This window comes from Anomalospiza imberbis, unplaced genomic scaffold (assembly GCF_031753505.1).
Source record: "Anomalospiza imberbis isolate Cuckoo-Finch-1a 21T00152 unplaced genomic scaffold, ASM3175350v1 scaffold_100, whole genome shotgun sequence".
Lineage (NCBI taxonomy): Eukaryota > Metazoa > Chordata > Aves > Passeriformes > Viduidae > Anomalospiza > Anomalospiza imberbis.
The window spans coordinates 107,147-129,423 of NW_027099389.1; the positions used below are offsets into that span (position 1 = coordinate 107,147).

The 22,277-nt window shown below is 54.5% G+C and overlaps 1 protein-coding gene across 1 annotated transcript in view; it reads left to right on the forward strand.

Annotated features, from left to right (window-relative positions):
- LOC137465642 (branched-chain alpha-ketoacid dehydrogenase kinase-like) overlaps positions 1-22,277 on the forward strand; it is a 28,138-nt gene that overhangs the window by 4,746 nt on the left and 1,115 nt on the right. The window contains exons 2-10 of the mRNA XM_068177709.1: positions 1,096-1,246; positions 3,033-3,143; positions 4,242-4,289; positions 7,614-7,733; positions 9,606-9,704; positions 10,777-10,850; positions 13,315-13,443; positions 19,485-19,574; positions 20,689-20,844. Coding sequence (XP_068033810.1) covers positions 1,096-1,246; positions 3,033-3,143; positions 4,242-4,289; positions 7,614-7,733; positions 9,606-9,704; positions 10,777-10,850; positions 13,315-13,443; positions 19,485-19,574; positions 20,689-20,844 — 978 coding nt within the window. The remainder of the gene's footprint in view (positions 1-1,095; positions 1,247-3,032; positions 3,144-4,241; positions 4,290-7,613; positions 7,734-9,605; positions 9,705-10,776; positions 10,851-13,314; positions 13,444-19,484; positions 19,575-20,688; positions 20,845-22,277) is intronic.

The following is a 22,277-nucleotide window of genomic DNA, read 5'->3' on the forward strand; positions in this document are numbered from 1 at the left end:
GAGGGATTTTTGGGCCATTTTAGGTGGATTTTGGGGAAATTTTGGTGAAATTTTGGTGTCATTTTCAAGCTGATTTTTGGTCGGTTTTCCCCGTAATTTTGGCCATTTTCCCCTGAATTTTGCTCCATTTTGGGAGGGATTTTTGGGCCGTTTTAGGTGGATTTTGGGGCCGTTTTGGTGACATTTTGGTGCCATTTTCGAGCTGATTTTTGGTCGGTTTTCCCCGTAATTTTGGCCGTTTTTCCCTTAATTTGGCTCCATTTTGTGAGGCATTTTTGGGCCACTTTAGGTGGATTTTGGGCCTTTTTTGGTGAAATTTTGGTGCCATTTTCGAGCTGATTTTTGGTCGGTTCTCCCCGGAATTTTGGCCATTTTTCCCTCATTTTGCTCCATTTTGGGAGGGATTTTTGGGCCATTTTAGGTGGATTTTGGGGCTTTTTTGGGGCTTTTTTGGTGAAATTTTGGTGTCATTTTCGAGCTGATTTTTGGTCGGTTTTCCCCGTCATTTTGGCCGTTTTTCCCTCAATTTGGCTCCATTTTGGGAGGGATTTTTGGGCCATTTTAGGTGGATTTTGGGCCTTTTTGGTGAAATTTTGGTGTCATTTTCGAGCTGATTTTGATCGGTTTTCCCGTAATTTTGGCCGTTTTTCCCTCAATTTTGCTCCATTTTGGGAGGGATTTTTGGGCCATTTTTGGTGGATTTTGGGGCCATTTTGATGAAATTTTGGTGTCATTTTCGAGCTGATTTTTGATCGGTTTTCCCCGTAATTTTGGCCATTTTTCCCTCAATTTGGCCCCATTTTGGGAGGGATTTTTGGGCCATTTTAGGGTGGATTTAACCCAAATTTGGTGAAATTTAGGTGTCATTTTCGAGCTGATTTTTGGTCGGTTTTCCCCGGAATTTTGGCCATTTTTCCCTCAATTTGGCTCCATTTTGTGAGTGATTTTTGGGCCATTTTAGGGTGGATTTTGGGCCTTTTTTGGTGAAATTTTGGTGTCATTTTCGAGCTGATTTTTGGTCGGTTTTCCCCGTCATTTTGGCCGTTTTTCCCTCAATTTGGCTCCATTTTGGGAGGGATTTTTGGGCCGTTTTAGGGTGGATTTAACCCGAATTTGGGGTTCCCCCTCCCCAAATCTGGAGAAACCCCAAAATCTCCTTTTTTTCCCCCAAACTCAGCCCTCGGTGCGCCTGACCCCCACCACCATGCTCTACTCGGGGCGCTCGCAGGACGGCAGCCACATCCTGGTGAGGGGGGGGACCCCAAATTTGGGGAGGGGGTCCCCAAAACTTGGGGGGGGGTCCCTAAATCTGTGGGGTCCCCAAAATTTGGGAGGGTCCCTAAAATTTGGGGTTTTTTTCCTGAGTTTTGGGGAGGGAAAAGGGTTGGGGCTCCCCAAAACTTGGGGGGGGGGAAGGTGAGAGGGGGGGTCCCCAAAATTTGGGGTGAAATGAGGGGGGGGTCCCCAAAATTTGGGGTGAAACCTCAGAAATTTGGATAAAACTGAATGAAATTGAAAAATTTGGGGTAAAACCAATGAAATTTGGGGGAAGTATGGAAATTTTGGGTGAAAATGGAAAATTTTGGGGTGAAAATTAAAAATCTTGCGGTGAGAATGGAAAAGTTTGGGTTGAAAATGGAAAATTTTCGGTGAAAATTCAAAATCTTGGGATGAAAATGGAAAATCTTGGGGTGAAAATGGAAAATTTTGGAGGAAAAAATCAAAATCATGGGGTGAAAATGGAAAATTTGGGGTGAAAATGGAAAATTTGGGGTGAAAATTCATAATCTTGGGATGAAAATGGAAAATTTTGGGTGAAAATGGAAAATTTTAGGGTGAAAATGGAAAATATGGGAACAAATTCAAAATCTTGGGGTGAAAGTTGAAAATTTGGGGTGAAAATGGAAAATTTTGGGGTGAAAATTCAAAATCTTGGTTGAAAATGGAAATTTTGGGTTGAAAATGGAAATTTTGGGGTGAAAATTGGAAAATTTTGGGTGAAAATGGAAAATTTTAGGTTGAAAATGGAAAATTTGGGGTGAAAATGGAAATTTTGGGTGAAAATGGGAAATTTAGGGTGAAAATGGAAAATTTAGGGTGAAAATGGAAAATTTTGGGGTGAAAATGGAAAATTACGGTGAAAATGGAAAATTTGGGGTGAAAATGGGAAATTTTGGGGTGAAAATGGAAAATTTTGGGGTGAAAATGGAAAATTTGGGGTGAAAATGGAAAATCTTGGGGTGAAAATGGAAAATTTTGGGGTGAAAATGGAAAATTTGGGGTGAAAATTCAAAATTTTGGGGTGAAAATGGGAAATTTTGGGGTGAAAATGGGAAATTTTTGGGAATTTTGTGCTTTTGGTTGGGCAGAACCCCCCAAAATTTGGGTGAGAAAATTGCCGAATTGCCAGGAAGCGCCGAGGGGTTTGGGAGGGCGATGAAACCTCGGAATTGCCCAAAATTGGGGTTTTTTTGGGGCAGAAAAGCGCCCGGTAGAACCTGAAGAATTTGGGATAAGCCCTCCAAAATTTGGGGTGAAACCTCGGAAATTTGGGATGAAAGTGATTGAAATTGAAAAATTTGGGGCAAAACCGACGAAATTTGGGGGAAAATTGGAAATTTTGGGGTGAAAATGGAAAATTTGGGGAACAAATTCAAAATCTTGGGGTGAAAGTTGAAAATTTGCGGTGAAAATGGAAAATTTTGGGGTGAACATGGGAAATTTTGGGTTGACAATGGAAATTTTGGGTTGAAAATGGGAAATTTTGGGGTGAAAATGGAAAATCTTGGGGTGAAAATGGAAAATTTTGGGGTGAAAATGGAAAATTTGGGGTGAAAATTCAAAATTTTGGGGTGAAAATGGGAATTTTTGGGGTGAAAATAGGAAATTTTTGGGAATTTTGTGCTTGTGGTTGGGCAGAACCCCCCAAAATTTGGGTGAGAAAATTGCCGAATTGCCAGGAAGCGCCGAGGGGTTTGGGAGGGCGACGAAACCTCGGGAATTGCCCAAAATTGGGGTTTTTTTTGGGGCAGAAAAGCGCCCGGTACCTGCAGCAGGAGCTGCCCGTGCGCATCGCCCACCGCATCCAGGGCTTCCGGAACCTTCCCTTCATCATCGGCTGCAACCCCACCATCCTGCACGTGGTGAGCCCCCCAAAATCCCCAAAAAACCCAAAATCCCCAAAATCCCCGCGAAGGGTTTGAAGGGGAAGCCGAAATTCCTGAAAATCGCGAAAAAATCGCGAGAAAAAAGTGAAAAAATGGCGGAAAATCGTGAAAAAATGGCGGAAAAATGGCGAAAAAATGGCAAAAAAATGCGAAAAAATCATGAAAAAATGGCAAAAAAATAGCAAAAAAATTGCGAAAAAGATCGCGAAAAACTTGCGAAAAAAATGCAAAAAAACTGCGAAAAATCGTGAAAAAATGGCGAAAAAATGGCGAAAAAATCGCAAAAAAATGCGAAAAAATCATGAAAAAATGGCAAAAAAAGCAAAAAAATTGCGAAAAAATCGCGTAAAAAATGTGAAATAAATGCAAAAAAATCGAGAAAAAATCGCAAAAAATGGCAAAAAATCGCGAAAAAATCGCAAAAAAAATCACGAAAAAATCGCGAAAAAATGACGAAAAAATCGCCAAAAAATCGCGAAAAAAATCAAGAAAAACCACGAAAAAATTACGAAAAAATCGCAAAAAAAGGCAAAAAAAAAGGCAAAATTCCCCCAAATTCCCAAAATTTCCCAGAAATTCCCCAGAAATTCCCCAAAATCCCCCAAATTTCCCCAAATTTCCCTGGAAATTCCCAGAAATTCCCCAAATTTCCTGGAAAATTCCCTAAAATTCCCCAAAATACCCGAATTTTCCCCGGAAATTCCCAGAAATTCCCCAAAATCCCCCAAAATTTCCCTGGAAATTCCCCAAAATTCCCCAAAATTTTCCCTGGAAATTCCCCAGAATTCCCCAGAATTCCCGGAGCTTGCCGGAATTTTCCGGAATTTCCCCACGGTGCCCCCAGGTTCTCAGGCTGGGGGGGTTCCGGGCGTGGCCGGGGCGTGGCGCAGGGCGTGGCGCGGGGCGTGGCGCAGGGCGTGGTGCAGGGCGTGGCGCGGGGTGGGGCTCGGCGCGGGGCGTGGCGTGACGCAGGGTGTGGCGCGGGGCGGGGCGTGTCCCGGGCGTGGCGCGGGGCGTGGCTCGGCGCAGGGCGTGGCGCGGGGCGTGGCCCTGAGCTGTCCCCTCCCCCCCCAGCACGAGCTGTACATCCGCGCCTTCCAGAAACTCAGCGACTTCCCCCCGGTGAGTGGGGCTGGGCGCGCACCTGGGCACAGCTGGGCACAGCTGGGGGGTAAAAACACACCTGGGCACACCTGGGCACACCTGGGCACACCTGGGCACTCATCTGGGGGTTAAAAACACACCTGGGCACTCACCTGGGCACTCACCTGGGCACTCACCTGGGCACACCTGGGCACACCTGGGCACTCACCTGGGGGGTAAAAACACACCTGGGCACACCTGGGCACACCTGGGCACTCACCTGGGGGGTAAAAACACACCTGGGCACTCACCTGGGCACTCACCTGGGGGGTAAAAACACACCTGGGCACAGCTGGGGATTAAAAACACACCTGGGCACAGCTGGGCACTCACCTGGGCACACCTGGGGGGTAAAAACACACCTGGGCACAGCTGGGCACTCACCTGGGGGGGTAAAAACACACCTGGGCACAGCTGGGGGTTAAAAACACACCTGGGCACTCACCTGGGGGTTAAAAACACACCTGGGCACAGCTGGGGGGGTAAAAACACACCTGGGCACAGCTGGGGCTTTAAAACACACCTGGGGCTTTAAAACACACCTGGGCACTCACCTGGGGGTTAAAAACACACCTGGGCACACCTGTGCAGATCCAGGTGCACAGCGACGAGTCGCAGCACTGTCACTGTCACACCTGTGTGTGTCACACCTGTGTGTGTCTCACCTGTGTGTGTCACACCTGTCACTGTCACACCTGTGTGTGTCACACCTGTGTCACACCTGTCTCACCTGTGCAGATCCAGGTGCGCAGCGACGAGTCGCAGTACTGTCACTGTCACACCTGTCTGTGTCACACCTGTCTGTGTCACACCTGTCTGTGTCTCACCTGTGTCACACCTGTGTGTGTCACACCTGTGTGTGTCTCACCTGTGCAGATCCAGGTGCACAGCGACGAGTCGCAGCACTGTCACTGTCACACCTGTGTCACACCTGTCTCACCTGTGCAGATCCAGGTGCGCAGCGACGAGTCGCAGTACTGTCACTGTCACACCTGTCTGTGTCACACCTGTCTGTGTCACACCTGTCTGTGTCTCACCTGTGTCACACCTGTGTGTGTCACACCTGTGTGTGTCTCACCTGTGCAGATCCAGGTGCACAGCGACGAGTCGCAGCACTGTCACTGTCACACCTGTGTCACACCTGTCTCACCTGTGCAGATCCAGGTGCGCAGCGACGAGTCGCAGTACTGTCACTGTCACACCTGTGTGTGTCACACCTGTGTGTCACACCTGTGTGTGTCACACCTGTGTGTGTCACACCTGTGTGTGTCTCACCTGTGTGTGTCTCACCTGTGCAGATCCAGGTGCGCAGCGACGAGTCGCAGTACTGTCACTGTCACACCTGTCTGTGTCACACCTGTCTGTGTCACACCTGTCTGTGTCTCACCTGTGTCACACCTGTGTGTGTCTCACCTGTGCAGATCCAGGTGCGCAGTGATGAGTCGCAGTACTGTCACTGTCACACCTGTGTGTGTCACACCTGTGTGTCACACCTGTGTGTGTCACACCTGTGTGTGTCTCACCTGTGCAGATCCAGGTGCACAGCGACGAGTCGCAGCACTGTCACTGTCACACCTGTGTGTGTCACACCTGTGTGTGTCTCACCTGTGTGTGTCACACCTGTCACTGTCACACCTGTGTGTGTCACACCTGTGTCACACCTGTCTCACCTGTGCAGATCCAGGTGCGCAGCGACGAGTCGCAGTACTGTCACTGTCACACCTGTCTGTGTCACACCTGTCTGTGTCACACCTGTCTGTGTCTCACCTGTGTCACACCTGTGTGTGTCACACCTGTGTGTGTCTCACCTGTGCAGATCCAGGTGCACAGCGACGAGTCGCAGCACTGTCACTGTCACACCTGTGTCACACCTGTCTCACCTGTGCAGATCCAGGTGCGCAGCGACGAGTCGCAGTACTGTCACTGTCACACCTGTCTGTGTCACACCTGTCTGTGTCACACCTGTCTGTGTCTCACCTGTGTCACACCTGTGTGTGTCACACCTGTGTGTGTCTCACCTGTGCAGATCCAGGTGCACAGCGACGAGTCGCAGCACTGTCACTGTCACACCTGTGTCACACCTGTCTCACCTGTGCAGATCCAGGTGCGCAGCGACGAGTCGCAGTACTGTCACTGTCACACCTGTGTGTGTCACACCTGTGTGTCACACCTGTGTGTGTCACACCTGTGTGTGTCACACCTGTGTGTGTCTCACCTGTGTGTGTCTCACCTGTGCAGATCCAGGTGCGCAGCGACGAGTCGCAGTACTGTCACTGTCACACCTGTCTGTGTCACACCTGTCTGTGTCACACCTGTCTGTGTCTCACCTGTGTCACACCTGTGTGTGTCTCACCTGTGCAGATCCAGGTGCGCAGTGATGAGTCGCAGTACTGTCACTGTCACACCTGTGTGTGTCACACCTGTGTGTCACACCTGTGTGTGTCACACCTGTGTGTGTCTCACCTGTGCAGATCCAGGTGCACAGCGACGAGTCGCAGCACTGTCACTGTCACACCTGTGTGTGTCACACCTGTGTGTGTCTCACCTGTGTGTGTCACACCTGTCACTGTCACACCTGTGTGTGTCACACCTGTGTCACACCTGTCTCACCTGTGCAGATCCAGGTGCGCAGCGACGAGTCGCAGTACTGTCACTGTCACACCTGTCTGTGTCACACCTGTCTGTGTCACACCTGTCTGTGTCTCACCTGTGTCACACCTGTGTGTGTCACACCTGTGTGTGTCTCACCTGTGCAGATCCAGGTGCACAGCGACGAGTCGCAGCACTGTCACTGTCACACCTGTGTCACACCTGTCTCACCTGTGCAGATCCAGGTGCGCAGCGACGAGTCGCAGTACTGTCACTGTCACACCTGTCTGTGTCACACCTGTCTGTGTCACACCTGTCTGTGTCTCACCTGTGTCACACCTGTGTGTGTCTCACCTGTGCAGATCCAGGTGCGCAGTGATGAGTCGCAGTACTGTCACTGTCACACCTGTGTGTGTCACACCTGTGTGTCACACCTGTGTGTGTCACACCTGTGTGTGTCTCACCTGTGCAGATCCAGGTGCACAGCGACGAGTCGCAGCACTGTCACTGTCACACCTGTGTGTGTCTCACCTGTGTGTGTCACACCTGTGTGTGTCACACCTGTCTCACCTGTGCAGATCCAGGTGCGCAGCGACGAGTCGCAGCACTGTCACTGTCACACCTGTGTGTGTCTCACCTGTGTGTGTCACACCTGTCTGTGTCACACCTGTGTGTGTCACACCTGTGTGTGTCACACCTGTCTCACCTGTGCAGATCCAGGTGCGCAGCGACGAGTCGCAGTACTGCGCGTTGCTGCGGCAGCTGCTCGAGGACCACAAGGACGTGGTGACGCTGCTGGCCGAGGGGCTGAGGGAGTGCCGCAGGCACATCCAGGTAACGCACCTGGGACAGGTAACACACCTGGGACACACCTGGGACACACCTGGGACACACCTGGGACACACCTGGGACAGGTAACCTCACCTGGGACACACCTGGGACACACCTGGGGTACACACACTGCTGGCCGAGGGGCTGAGGGAGTGCCGCAGGCACATCCAGGTAACGCACCTGGGACAGGTAACACACCTGGGACACACCTGGGACACACCTGGGGCACACCTGGGTCACACCTGGGTCACACCTGGGACAGGTAACCCTACCTGAGATACACCTGGGACACACCTGGGACACACCTGGGACACACCTGGGACACACCTGGGACAGGTAACTCTACCTGGGACACACCTGGGACACACCTGGGACACACCTGGGACACACCTGGGACAGGTAACTCTACCTGGGACACACCTGGGACACACCTGGGACACACCTGGGTCACACCTGGGACAGGTAACCCTACCTGAGATACACCTGGGACACACCTGGGACACACCTGGGACACACCTGGGACACACCTGGGACAGGTAACCTCACCTGGGACACACCTGGGACACACCTGGGACACACCTGGGACACACCTGGGACAGGTAACACACCTGGGACACACCTGGGACACACCTGGGACAGGTAACCCTACCTGAGATACACCTGGGACACACCCAAGCCACACCCACACACCTGGGGGAGTTCCACCTGAGGCACACCCACCCACCTGTCTCACCTGTGTCTCTTACCTGTCCCTCACCTGTCTCACCTGTCTCTCACCTGTCCCTCACCTGTCTCACCTGTCTCTCACCTGTCTCACCTGTGTCTCACCTGTGTCTCACCTGTTTGTCTCACCTGTCCCTCACATGTCTCACACCTGTCTCACCTGTTTGTCTCACCTGTCTCACCTGTCCCTCACCTGTCTCACACCCATCTCACCTGTCTCACCTGTCCCTCACCTGTCTCACCTATCTCACCTGTCCCTCACCTGTCTCCTGTGTCTCACCTGTCCCTCACCTGTCCCTCACCTGTCTCACACCCATCTCACCTGTCCCTCACCTGTCCCTCACCTGTCCCTCACCTGTCTCACCTGTATCTCTCACCTGTCCCTCACCTGTCTCTCACCTGTCTCCTGTGTCTCACCTGTCCCTCACCTGTCTGTCACCTGTGTCTCTTACCTGTCCCTCACCTGTCTCACCTGTTTGTCTCACCTGTCTCCTGTGTCCCTCACCTGTCCCTCACCTGTCCCTCACCTGTCCCTCACCTGTCCCTCACCTGTCTCACACCTGTCTCACCTGTCCCTCACCTGTCTCTCACCTGTCCCTCACCTGTCCCTCACCCCTGTCTCACCTGTCCCTCACCTGTCTCCTGTGTCTCACATGTCTGTCTCACCTGTCTCTCACCTGTCTCACCTGTCCCTCACCTGTCCCTCACCTGTCTCACACCTGTCTCACCTGTCTCTCACCTGTCTCACCTGTCCCTCACCTGTCCCTCACCTGTCCCTCACCTGTCTCACCTGTCCCTCACCTGTCTCTCACCTGTCTCACCTGTGTCTCACCTGTGTCTCACATGTCTGTCTCACCTGTTTGTCTCACCTGTCCATCTCACCTGTCCCTCCCCTGTCTCTCACCTGTCTCACCTGTCCCTCACCTGTCTCACCTGTGTCTCACCTGTCTCACCTGTCCCTCACCTGTCTCACCTGTTTGTCTCACCTGTCTCACCTGTCCCTCACCTGTCTCCCCTGTCTCACCTGTGTCTCACCTGTCTCACACCTGTTTGTCTCACCTGTTTGTCTCACCTGTCCCTCACCTGTCTCCTGTGTCTCACATGTCTGTCTCACCTGTCCCTCACCTGTCTCTCCCCTGTCTCCCCTGTCAGGACGAGCGGCTGCTGCGGCCGTTCCTGGACAAGACGCTGACGTCGCGCCTGGGCATGCGGATGCTGGCGGCGCATCACCTGGCGCTGCACGAGGACAAGGTGAGCTCACCTGGGCACAGGTGTGTCAGTGCCTATAGATCCTATAGATCCTATAGATCCTAGAGCTCACCTGGGCACAGGTGTGTCAGTGCCTATAGATCCTATAGATCCTAGAGCTCACCTGGCACAGGTGTGCCAGTGCCTATGGATCCTATAGATCCTAGAGCTCACCTGGGCACAGGTGTGCCAGTACCTATAGATCCTAGAGCTCACCTGGCACAGGTGTGTCAGTGCCTATAGATCCTATAGATCCTAGAGCTCACCTGGGCACAGGTGTGCCAGTACCTATAGATCCTAGAGCTCACCTGGGCACAGGTGTGTCAGTGCCTATAGATCCTATAGATCCTAGAGCTCACCTGGGCACAGGTGTGCCAGTACCTATAGATCCTATAGATCCTAGAGCTCACCTGGGCACAGGTGTGTCAGTACCTATAGATCCTATAGATCCTAGAGCTCACCTGGGCACAGGTGTGTCAGTACCTATAGATCCTATAGATCCTATAGCTCACCTGGGCACAGGTGTGTCAGTACCTATAGATCCTATAGATCCTATAGCTCACCTCTCCAGGTGTGCCAGGCTGTTTCATCCCAGTTTTTTCTGGTTTTTCCCCATTTCTGCCCCAATTTTCCCTTTTTTTCTCCCGTTTTTCCCACCCCCCTCACCCCGTTTTCTCCGGATTTTTTCCCAATTTTCCCAATTTTCCTGTTTTCTCTCACTTTTCCCGTTTTTCCCGTTTTCTCTCACTTTTCCCAATTTTCCTGTTTTCTCTCACTTTTCCCATTTTTCCCGTTTTCTCTCACTTTTCCCATTTTTCCCGTTTTCTCTCACTTTTCCCATTTTTCCCGTTTTCTTTCACTTTTCCCAATTTTCCCGTTTTCTCTCACTTTTCCCGTTTTCTCTCACTTTTCCCGTTTTCTCTCACTTTTCCCAATTTTCCCGTTTTCTCTCACTTTTTCCGTTTACTCTCACTTTTCCCAATTTTCCCGTTTTCTCTCACTTTTTCCCATTTTCTCTCACTTTTCCCGTTTTCTCTCACTTTTCCCGTTTTTCCCCGTTTTTCCCCGTTTCCAGCCGGATTTCGTCGGCATCATCTGCACCCGCCTCTCCCCCAAGAAACTCATCGAGAAGTGGGTGGACTTCGCCAGGTGAGCGCACCTGGGCACACCTGGAGGGGTTAAAACACACCTGGGCACACCTGGGCACTCACCTGGGCACTCACCTGGAGGGGTCAAAACACACCTGGGCACACCTGGGCACTCACCTGGGCACACCTGGAAGGGTAAAAACACACCTGGGCACACCTGGGCACACCTGGGCACTCACCTGGGGGTTAAAACACACCTGGGCACTCACCTGGGCACTCACCGGGGCACACCTGGGGGGGTTAAAACACACCTGGGCACACCTGGGCACTCACCTGGGCACTCACCTGGAGGGGTAAAAACACACCTGGGCACTCACCTGGGGGTCAAAACACACCTGGGCACACCTGGGCATTCACCTGGGCACACCTGGAGGGGTAAAAACACACCTGGGCACACCTGGGTGCACCTGGAGGGGTTAAAACACACCTGGGCACACCTGGGCACACCTGGGCACTCACCTGGAGGGGTAAAAACACACCTGGGCACTCACCTGGGGGTCAAAACACACCTGGGCACACCTGGGCACTCACCTGGGCACACCTGGAGGGGTAAAAACACACCTGGGCACACCTGGGTGCACCTGGAGGGGTTAAAACACACCTGGGCACACCTGGGCACTCACCTGGGCACACCTGGGCACACCTGGAGGGGTAAAAACACACCTGGGCACACCTGGGCACTCACCTGGGCACTCACCTGGAGGGGTAAAAACACACCTGGGCACTCACCTGGGGGTCAAAACACACCTGGGCACACCTGGGCACTCACCTGGGCACACCTGGAGGGGTTAAAACACACCTGGGCTCTCCTGGGCACACCTGGGCACTCACCTGGGCACACCTGGGCACACCTGGGGGAGGTTATGACACACCTGGGCACACCTGGTGTGGTAAAAACACAAAGGGGCACTCACGTGGGCACACCTGGGCACTCACCTGGGCACTCACCTGGGCACTCACCTGGAGGGGTAAAAACACACCTGGGCACACCTGGGCACACCTGGGGGCGGTTATGGCACACCTGGGCACACCTGGGGAGGTTATGGCACACCTGGGCACACCTGGCATGGTAAAAGCACACCTGGGCACACCTGGGGGCGGTTATGGCACACCTGGGCACACCTGGGCACACCTGGGGGAGGTTATGGCACACCTGGGCACACCTGGGCACACCTGGGGGCGGTTATGGCACACCTGGGCACACCTGGGCACACCTGGGCACACCTGGGGGAGGTTATGGCACACCTGGGCACACCTGGGCACACCTGGGGGCGGTTATGGCACACCTGGGCACACCTGGGCACACCTGGGCACACCTGGGGGAGGTTATGGCACACCTGGGCACACCTGGGCACACCGGGGGGCGGTTATGGCACACCTGGGCACACCTGGGGGCGGTTATGGCACACCTGGGCACACCTGGGCACACCTGGGCACACCTGGGCACACCTGGGGGCGGTTATGGCACACCTGGGCACACCTGGGCACACCTGGGCACACCTGGGGGAGGTTATGGCACACCTGGGCACACCTGGGCACACCTGGGGGCGGTTATGGCACACCTGGGCACACCTGGGCACACCTGGGCACACCTGGGGGAGGTTATGGCACACCTGGGCACACCTGGGCACACCTGGGGGCGGTTATGGCACCCCTGGGCACTCGCTCACCTGGGGCACAGCGGGTGACCGTCGGTGACTGCGGCTGGCCGGGGCCATCGTACAGGTGACACAGGTGTGGCACGGGCGTGGCACGGGCGTGGCACAGGTGAGGTCACCCAGGTGTGACCCAGGTGTGTCTGTGAGCCCCGATGCCAATCAGTGATGACAGGACAGGGGTGACAGTGATTGACAGGGGTGACCGTGACTGACAGGTGTCACTCAGGTGAGGTCACCCAGGTGTGCCTCACCTGCCCCAGGTGTGTCTGTGAGCTCCAATGTCCATCAGTGATGACAGGACAGGGGGACACTGAGTCACAGGGGTGACAGTGACTGACAGGGGTGACCGTGACTGACAGGGGTGACTGTGACTGACAGGGGTGACCGTGACTGACAGGTGTCACTCAGGTGAGGTCACCCAGGTGTGCCTCACCTGCCCCAGGTGTGTCTGTGACCACCGATGTCCATCAATGACGACAGGACAGGGGTGACAGTGATTGACAGGGGTGACAGTGACTGACAGGGGTGACAGTGACTGACAGGGGTGACAGTGATTGACAGGTGTGACAGTGACTGACAGGTGTCACTCAGGTGAGGTCACCCAGGTGTGCCTCACCTGCCCCAGGTGTGTCTGTGAGCCCCAATGCCCATCAATGACGACAGGACAGGGGGGACACTGAGTCACACGGGTGACAGTGACTGACAGGGGTGACAGTGACTGACAGGGGTGACCGTGACTGACAGGGGTGACCGTGACTGACAGGTGTCACTCAGGTGAGGTCACCCAGGTGTGCCTCACCTGCCCAGGCGCCTGTGCGAGCACCAGTACGGGAACGCGCCGCGCGTGCGCATCAACGGCCACGTGGCCGCGCGCTTCCCCTTCATCCCGCTGCCGCTGGACTACGTCCTGCCCGAGCTGCTCAAGAACGCCATGAGGTGCCCGGGCTCGCGGATTTGGGGCGAATTCCGGGGAATTTGGGCAATTCCGGGGGTTTTGGGCCATTTTGGGGGGATTTTTGAGGGATTTTGGGGGGATTTTATGGCATTTTGGGGGTTCAAGAACGCCATGAGGTGCCCGGCCTCGCAGCTTTGGGGTGAATTCCGGGGATTTTGGGCAATTTCGAGGAGTTTTGGGGAAGTTTGGGGCAATTTGGGGGGGATTTTGGGGGGTTTAAAGTGGATTTTGGGGGGATTTTATGGCAATTTTGGGGGGATTTTGGGGGATTTTTGGGGGATTTTATGGCAATTTTGGGGGTTTAAAGTGGATTTTGGGGGATTTTATGGCGCTTTGGGGGTTCAAGAACGCCATGAGGTGCCCAGCCTCGCAGATTTGGGGCGAATTCCGGGGGTTTTGGGCAATTCCGGGGAGTTTTGGGCAATTCCGGGGAGTTTTGGGCAATTCCGGGGAGTTTTGGGTGATTTTGGGGGATTTTGGGGGGATTTTGGGGGATTTTGGGGTTTAAAGTGGATTTTGGGGGATTTTATGGCTCTTTGGGGGTTCAAGAACGCCATGAGGTGCCCAGCCTCGGGGATTTGGGGTGAATTCCGGGGAATTTGGGCAATTCCGGGGAGTTTTGGGCAATTCCGGGCAGTTTTGGGCGATTTTTGGAGGATTTAGGAGCAATTTCGGGGGGATTTTCGGGGATTTTGGGGTGTTAAAGTGGATTTTGGGGGGATTTTATGGCATTTTGGGGGCCCAAGAACGCCATGAGGGGCCCGGCCTCGCGGATTTGGGGCGAATTCCGGGGATTTTGGGCAATTTCGAGGAGTTTTGGGGAAGTTTGGGGCAATTTGGGGGGATTTTGGGGGGTTTAAAGTGGATTTTGGGGGGATTTTATGGCAATTTTGGGGGGATTTTGGGGGATTTTTGGGGGATTTTATGGCAATTTTGGGGGTTTAAAGTGGATTTTGGGGGATTTTATGGCGCTTTGGGGGTTCAAGAACGCCATGAGGTGCCCGGCCTCGGGGATTTGGGGCGAATTCCGGGGAATTTGGGGAATTCCGGGGAGTTTTGGGGGATTTTGGGGGATTTTTGAGGGGATTTTGGGGGGATTTTGGGGGGATTTTTGAGGGATTTTGGGGGGATTTTATGGCAATTTTGGGGGATTTTGGGGGGATTTTATGGCATTTTGGGTGCTCAAGAACACCATGAGGTGACTGGGCTTAGGGATTTGGGGCGAATTCCGGGGAGTTTGGGCAATTCCGGGGAGTTTTGGGCGATTCCGGGGGTTTTGGGCAATTCCGGGGAGTTTTGGGGAATTTCGGGGAGTTTTGGGGGATTTTGGGCGATTTTTGGGGGGATTTTATGGCAATTTTGGGGGATTTTTGGGGGGGTTTTATGGCATTTTGGGGGCCCAAGAACGCCATGAGGTGCCCGGCCTCGCAGATTTGGGGCGAATTCCGGGGAGTTTGGGGAATTCCGGGGAGTTTTGGGCAATTCCGGGGAGTTTTGGGCAATTCCGGGGATTTTGGGGAAGTTTGAGGCATTTTGGGGGGATTTTTGAGGGATTTTGGGGTTTAAAGTGGATTTTGGGGGATTTTATGGCACTTTAGGGGCCCAAGAACGCCATGAGGTGCCCGGGCTCGCGGATTTGGGGCGAATTCCAGGGAATTTGGGCGATTCCGGGGAGTTTTGGGCCATTTTGGGGGGATTTTTGAGGGATTTTGGGGGGATTTTATGGCAATTTTGGGGGATTTTGGGGGGGATTTTCAGGGATTTTGGGGGATTTTGGGGTTTAAAGTGGATTTTGGGGGATTTTATGGCACTTTAGGGGCCCAAGAACGCCATGAGGTGCCCGGCCTCGGCGATTTGGGGCGAATTCTGGGGAGTTTGGGCAATTCCGGGCAGTTTTGGGCAATTCCGGGCAGTTTTGGGCCATTTTTGGAGGATTTAGGAGCAATTTCGGGGGGATTTTCAGGGATTTTGGGGTTTTAAAGTGGATTTTGGGGGGATTTTATGGCATTTTGGGTGCTCAAGAACGCCATGAGGTGCCTGGCCTCGGCGATTTGGGGCGAATTCCGGGGAGTTTGGGCAATTCCGGGGATTTTGGGCAATTCCGGGGAGTTTTGGGGGATTTCGGGCAGTTTTGGGTGATTTTGGGGGATTTTGGGGGGGATTTTCAGGGATTTTGGGGGATTTTGGGGGTTTAAAGTGGATTTTGGGGGGATTTTATGGCGCTTTGGGGGCCCAGGAACGCCATGAGGTGCCCGGCCTCGGGGATTTGGGGCGAATTCCGGGGAATTTGGGGAATTCCGGGGAGTTTTGGGCCATTTTGGGGGGATTTTTGAGGGATTTTGGGGGGATTTTATGGCAATTTTGGGGGATTTTGGGGGGGATTTTCAGGGATTTTGGGGGATTTTGGGGTTTAAAGTGGATTTTGGGGGGATTTTATGGCATTTTGGGGGCCCAAGAACGCCATGAGGTGCCCGGCCTCGCGGATTTGGGGCGAATTCCGGGGAGTTTGGGCAATTCCGGGGAGTTTTGGGTGATTTCGGGGAGTTTTGGGTGATTTTTGAGGGATTTTGGGGGGATTTTGGGGGTTTAAAGTGGATTTTGGGGGGATTTTATGGCACTTTGGGGGGGATTTCAGTGCTCAAGAACGCCATGAGGTGCCTGGGCTCAGGGATTTGGGGCGAATTCCGGGGAGTTTAGGCAATTCCGGGCAGTTTTGGGCAATTTCGAGGAGTTTTGGGTGATTTTTGGGGGATTTTGGGGGGATTTTGGGGTTTAAAGTGGATTTTGGGGGGTTTTATGGCGCTTTGGGGGGGATTTCAGTGCTCAAGATCACCATGAGGTGCCCGGCCTCGCGGATTTGGGGCGAATTCCGGGGAGTTTGGGCAATTCCGGGGAGTTTTGGGCGATTCCGGGGAGTTTTGGGCGATTTTTGGAGGATTTAGGAGCAATTCTGGGGGGATTTTCGGGGATTTTGGGGTGTTAAAGTGGATTTTGGGAGGATTTTATGGCAATTTTGGGGGATTTTGGGGGGGTTTTCTGGCGCTTTGGGGGTTCAAGAACGCCATGAGGTGACCGGGCTCGGGGATTTGGGGCGAATTCCGGGGATTTTGGGCAATTCCGGGGATTTTGGGCAATTCCGGGGAGTTTTGGGCCATTTTTGGGGGATTTTTGAGGGATTTTGGGAGGATTTTGGGGGTTTAAAGTGGATTTTGGGGGATTTTATGGCACTTTAGGGGCCCAAGAACGCCATGAGGTGCCCAGCCTCGGGGATTTGGGGCGAATTCCGGGGAATTTGGGCAATTCCGGGGAGTTTTGGGCAATTCCGGGCAGTTTTGGGCGATTTTTGGAGGATTTAGGAGCAATTTCGGGGGGATTTTCGGGGATTTTGGGGTGTTAAAGTGGATTTTGGGGGGATTTTATGGCATTTTGGGGGTTCAAGAACGCCATGAGGTGCCCGGCCTCGGGGATTTGGGGCGAATTCCGGGGAGTTTGGGCAATTCCGGGGAGTTTTGGGGAATTTCGGGGAGTTTTGGAGGAGTTTTGAGCGATTTTGGGGGGATTTTGGGGGGATTTTGAGGGTTTAAAGTGGATTTTGGGGGGATTTTATGGCAATTTTGGGGGATTTTGGGGGGGTTTTATGGCATTTTGGGGGCCCAAGAAAGCCATGAGGTGCCCGGCCTCGCGGATTTGGGGCGAATTCCGGGGATTTTGGGCAATTCCAGGGAGTTTTGGGGGATTTTTGGGAGGATTTTTGAGGGATTTTGGGGGGATTTTGGGGTTTAAAGTGGATTTTGGGAGGATTTTATGGCAATTTTGGGGGATTTTGGGGGGGTTTTCTGGCGCTTTGGGGGTTCAAGAACTTTGGGGTGACCCCGGTGCCATTTTGGGGTCCCCAATGCCATTTTGGGGTGACCCCGGTGACTTTGGGGTGACCCCGGTGCCATTTTGGGGTCCCCAATGCCATTTTGGGGTGACCCCGGTGACTTTGGGGTGACCCCGATGACATTTTGGGGTGACCCTGGTGCCATTTTGGGGTGACCCCGGTGACTTTGGGGTGACCCCGGTGCCATTTTGGGGATCCTCAATGACATTTTGGGGTCCCTGAGGTGACCCCGGTGCCATTTTGGGGTGACCCCGGTGCCATTTTGGGGTCGCCGATGACATTTTGGGGTCCCTGAGGTGACCCCAGTGACATTTTGGGGTGACCCCGGTGCCATTTTGGGGTGACCCTGGTGACATTTTTGGGGTCCCTGGGGTGACCCTGGTGCCATTTTGGGGGTCCCCGATGACATTTTGGGGTCCTGGGGTTACCCCGGTGACATTTTGGGGGTCCTCGATGACATTTTGGGGTCCCCAATGCCATTTTGGGGTGACCCCAGTGACATTTTGGGGTCCCCGATGACATTTTGGGGTCCCTGAGGTGACCTCGGTGCCATTTTGTGGTGACCCCGGTGCCATTTTGGGGGTCCCTAATGACATTTTGGGGTCCCTGGGGCGACCCTGGTGACTTTGGGGTGACCCCGGTGACATTTTGGGCTGACCCCGGTGACTTTGGGGTGACCCCGGTGCCATTTTGGGGTCCCCAATGCCATTTTGGGGTGACCCCGGTGACTTTGGGGTGACCCCGATGACATTTTGGGGTGACCCTGGTGCCATTTTGGGGTGACCCCGGTGACTTTGGGGTGACCCCGGTGCCATTTTGGGGATCCTCAATGACATTTTGGGGTCCCTGAGGTGACCCCGGTGCCATTTTGGGGTGACCCCGGTGCCATTTTGGGGTCGCCGATGACATTTTGGGGTCCCTGAGGTGACCCCAGTGACATTTTGGGGTGACCCCGGTGCCATTTTGGGGTGACCCTGGTGACATTTTTGGGGTCCCTGGGGTGACCCTGGTGCCATTTTGGGGGTCCCCGATGACATTTTGGGGTCCTGGGGTTACCCCGGTGACATTTTGGGGGTCCTCGATGACATTTTGGGGTCCCCAATGCCATTTTGGGGTGACCCCAGTGACATTTTGGGGTCCCCGATGACATTTTGGGGTCCCTGAGGTGACCTCGGTGCCATTTTGTGGTGACCCCGGTGCCATTTTGGGGGTCCCTAATGACATTTTGGGGTCCCTGGGGCGACCCTGGTGACTTTGGGGTGACCCCGGTGACATTTTGGGCTGACCCCGGTGACTTTGGGGTGACCCCGGTGCCATTTTGGGGTCCCCAATGCCATTTTGGGGTGACCCCGGTGACTTTGGGGTGACCCCGATGACATTTTGGGGTGACCCTGGTGCCATTTTGGGGTGACCCCGGTGACTTTGGGGTGACCCCGGTGCCATTTTGGGGATCCTCAATGACATTTTGGGGTCCCTGAGGTGACCCCGGTGCCATTTTGGGGTGACCCCGGTGCCATTTTGGGGTCGCCGATGACATTTTGGGGTCCCTGAGGTGACCCCGGTGACATTTTGGGGTGACCCTGGTGCCATTTTGGGGTGACCCCGGTGACTTTGGGGTGACCCTGGTGCCATTTTGGGGGTCCCCAATGACATTTTGGGGTCCCTGAGGTGACCCCGGTGCCATTTTGGGGTGACCCCGGTGCCATTTTGGGGTCCCCAATGACATTTTGGGGTCCCTGAGGTGACCCCGGTGACATTTTGGGTGACCCCGGTGACTTTGGGGTGACCCTGGTGACATTTTGGGCTGACCCCAGTGACATTTTGGGGTGACCCCGGTGACTTTGGGGTGACCCCGGTGCCATTTTGGGGATCCTCAATGACATTTTGGGGTCCCTGAGGTGACCCCAGTGACATTTTGGGGTGACCCCAATGACATTTTGGGGTGACCCCGGTGACTTTGGGGTGACCCCGGTGCCATTTTGGGGTCCCCAATGCCATTTTGGGGTGACCCCGGTGACTTTGGGGTGACCCCGATGACATTTTGGGGTGACCCCAATGCCATTTTGGGGTGACCCCGGTGACTTTGGGGTGACCCCAGTGCCATTTTGGGGTGACCCCGGTGCCATTTCGGGGTGCCAGGGCCACCATGGAGTCCCACCTGGACACGCCCTACAACGTCCCCGACATCGTGGTGACGATCGCCAACAACGACATCGACCTCGTCATCCGGTACCGCGCGTCCCCCCGTGTCCCCAAAGGTCCCCAAAGTGTCCCCAAAAATCCCCAAAGTGTCCCCAAAGTGTCCCCAGGTGTCCCCCCGTGTCCCCAAGTGTCCCCAAGTGTCCCCAAAAGTCCCAAATGTCCCCCCGTGTCCCCAAAGGTCCCCAAAGTGTCCCCAAAAATCCCCAAATGTCCCCAGGTGTCCCCAAGTGTCCCCAAGTCTCCCCAAGTCTCCCCAAGTGTCCCCGAATGTCCCCAAAGTGTCCCCAAGTGTCCCCAAAAGTCCCAAATGTCCCCAAAGTGTCCCCAAAAATCCCCAAAGGTCCCCAGGTGTCCCCAAGTGTCCCCCCGTGTCCCCGAGTGTCCCCAAGTGTCCCCAAAAATCCCCAAAGGTCCCCAGGTGTCCCCAAATGTCCCCAGGTGTCCCCAAATGTTCTCAATGTCGCCAAGTGTCCCCAAAGGTCCCAAAGTGTCCCCAAGTGTCCCCAAATGTCCCCAAATGTCCCCCCGTGTCCCCCAGTGTCCCCGAGTGTCCCCAGGTGTCCCCAGGTGTCCCCAAATGTCCCCAATGTCCCCGATGTCCCCAACGTCCCCGATGTCCCAAATCTCCCCAATGTCCCCGATGTCCCCAAATGTCCCCAATGTCCCCAACGTCCCTGATGTCCCTGATGTCCCCAATGTCCCCGATGTCCCAAATGTCCCCAATGTCCCTGATCTCCCAAATGTCCCCGATGTCCCCGATGTCCCCAGGATCTCGGACCGCGGCGGTGGCATCCCCCACGAGCTGCTGGACAAACCCAATGTCCCCGATGTCCCCGATGTCCCCAATGTCCCTGAATGTCCCCAAATGTCCCCAATCTCCCAAATCTCCCCAATGTCCCCGATGTCCCCAACATCTCCAATGTCCTCAATGTCCTCAACGTCCCCGATGTCCCCAATGTCCCCGATGTCCCCAATGTCCCCAAATGTCCCCAATGTCCCCGATGTCCCGAATGTCCTCAATGTCCCCAACGTCCCCGATGTCCCCAACATCCCCGATGTCCCCAACGTCTCCAATGTCCCCGATGTCCCCAATGTCCCCGATGTCCCCAACGTCCCCAAATGTCCCCACTGATGTCCCCAGGATCTCGGACCGCGGCGGTGGCATCCCCCACGAGCTGCTGGACAAGGTGACCGAGTACCACTTCAGCACGGCCGAGGCCAGCGCGCAGGACCCGCGCCTCGGGGGGCCCTTCCGCAGCCTCATGGACGCCAGCGGCCAGCCCGGGCCCATGCACGGGTCAGGGACCCCTCCCCACGTCGGGGACCCCTCCCCACATCGGGGACAACCCCCAGAAATTGGGGACATCCACCCAAAATTGGGGACATGCCCAGGGTTGGGTTTTTGGGATATTTGAGGGGGTTTCGGGAGGTTTTGGGGTTTGAGGGCATCCCCAGGACCCCTCCCCACATCGGGGACCCCTCCCCAAATTGGGGACCCCTCCCCAAATTGGGGACAACCCCCAGAAATTGGGGACAACCCCCAGAAATTGGGGACAGCACCCAAAAATTGGGGACATCCACCCAGAATTGGGGACATGCCCAGGGTTGGGTTTGGGGGGGATTTGGGGTGGATTTGGGTGTTTGAGGGCAGCCCAGGACCCCTCCCCACATCGGGGACCCCTCCCCACATTGGGGACCCCTCCCCAAATTGGGGACATCCCCCAGAAATTGGGGACAACCCCCAGAAATTGGGGACATCCACCCAAAATTGGGGACATCCACCCAAAATTGGGGACATGCCCAGGGTTGGGTTTGGGGGGGATTTGAGGGGATTTGGGGGATTGAGGGCAGCCCAGGACCCCTCCCCAAATCGGGGACCCCTCCCAAAATCAGGGACCCCCTCCCCAAATTGGGAACATCCCCGGAAATTGGGGACAACCCCCAAAAGTTGGGGACATCCACCCAAGACTGGGGACATGCCCAGGGTTGGGTTTGGGGGAAATTTGGGGTGGATTTGGGGGTTTGAGGGCAGCCCAGGACCCCTCCCCACATCGGGGACCCCTCCCCACATTGGGGACCCCTCCCCACATCGGGGACCCCTCCCCAAATTGGGGACAACCCCCAGAAATTGGGGACATCCCCCAGAAATTGGGGACATCCACCCAAGATTGGGGACATGCCCAGGGTTGGGTTTTTGGGATATTTGAGGGGGTTTCGGGAGGTTTTGGGGTTTGAGGGCATCCCCAGGACCCCTCCCCACATCGGGGACCCCTCCCCAAATTGGGGACAACCCCCAGAAATTTGGGACAACCCCTGCCGTGGGATTTGGGGCATTCCATGGGGTTTCTGGGGCATTTCAGGGGATTTTTGGGATCATTTGGGGCCACTTTAGGGAATTTTCGGTGTCGCCCCAGGTTCGGCTTCGGGGTGGATTTTGGGGACATTTTGGGTGGTTTTGGGTGGATTTGGGGTGGGATTCAGGAGGTCCGTGGGATTTTTGGGATATTTCGTGGGATTTTTGGGATATTCCGTGGGATTTTTGGGATTTCTGGGATCATCTGGGACCAGTTTTGGGAATTCTCGGTGTCGCCCCAGGTTCGGCTTCGGGGTGGATTTTGGGGACATTTCGGGTGGTTTTGGGGGGATTTGGGGTGGGGTTCGGGAGGTCCGTGGGATTTTTGGGATATTCCATGGGATTTTTGGGATATTCCGTGGGATTTCTGGGATCAT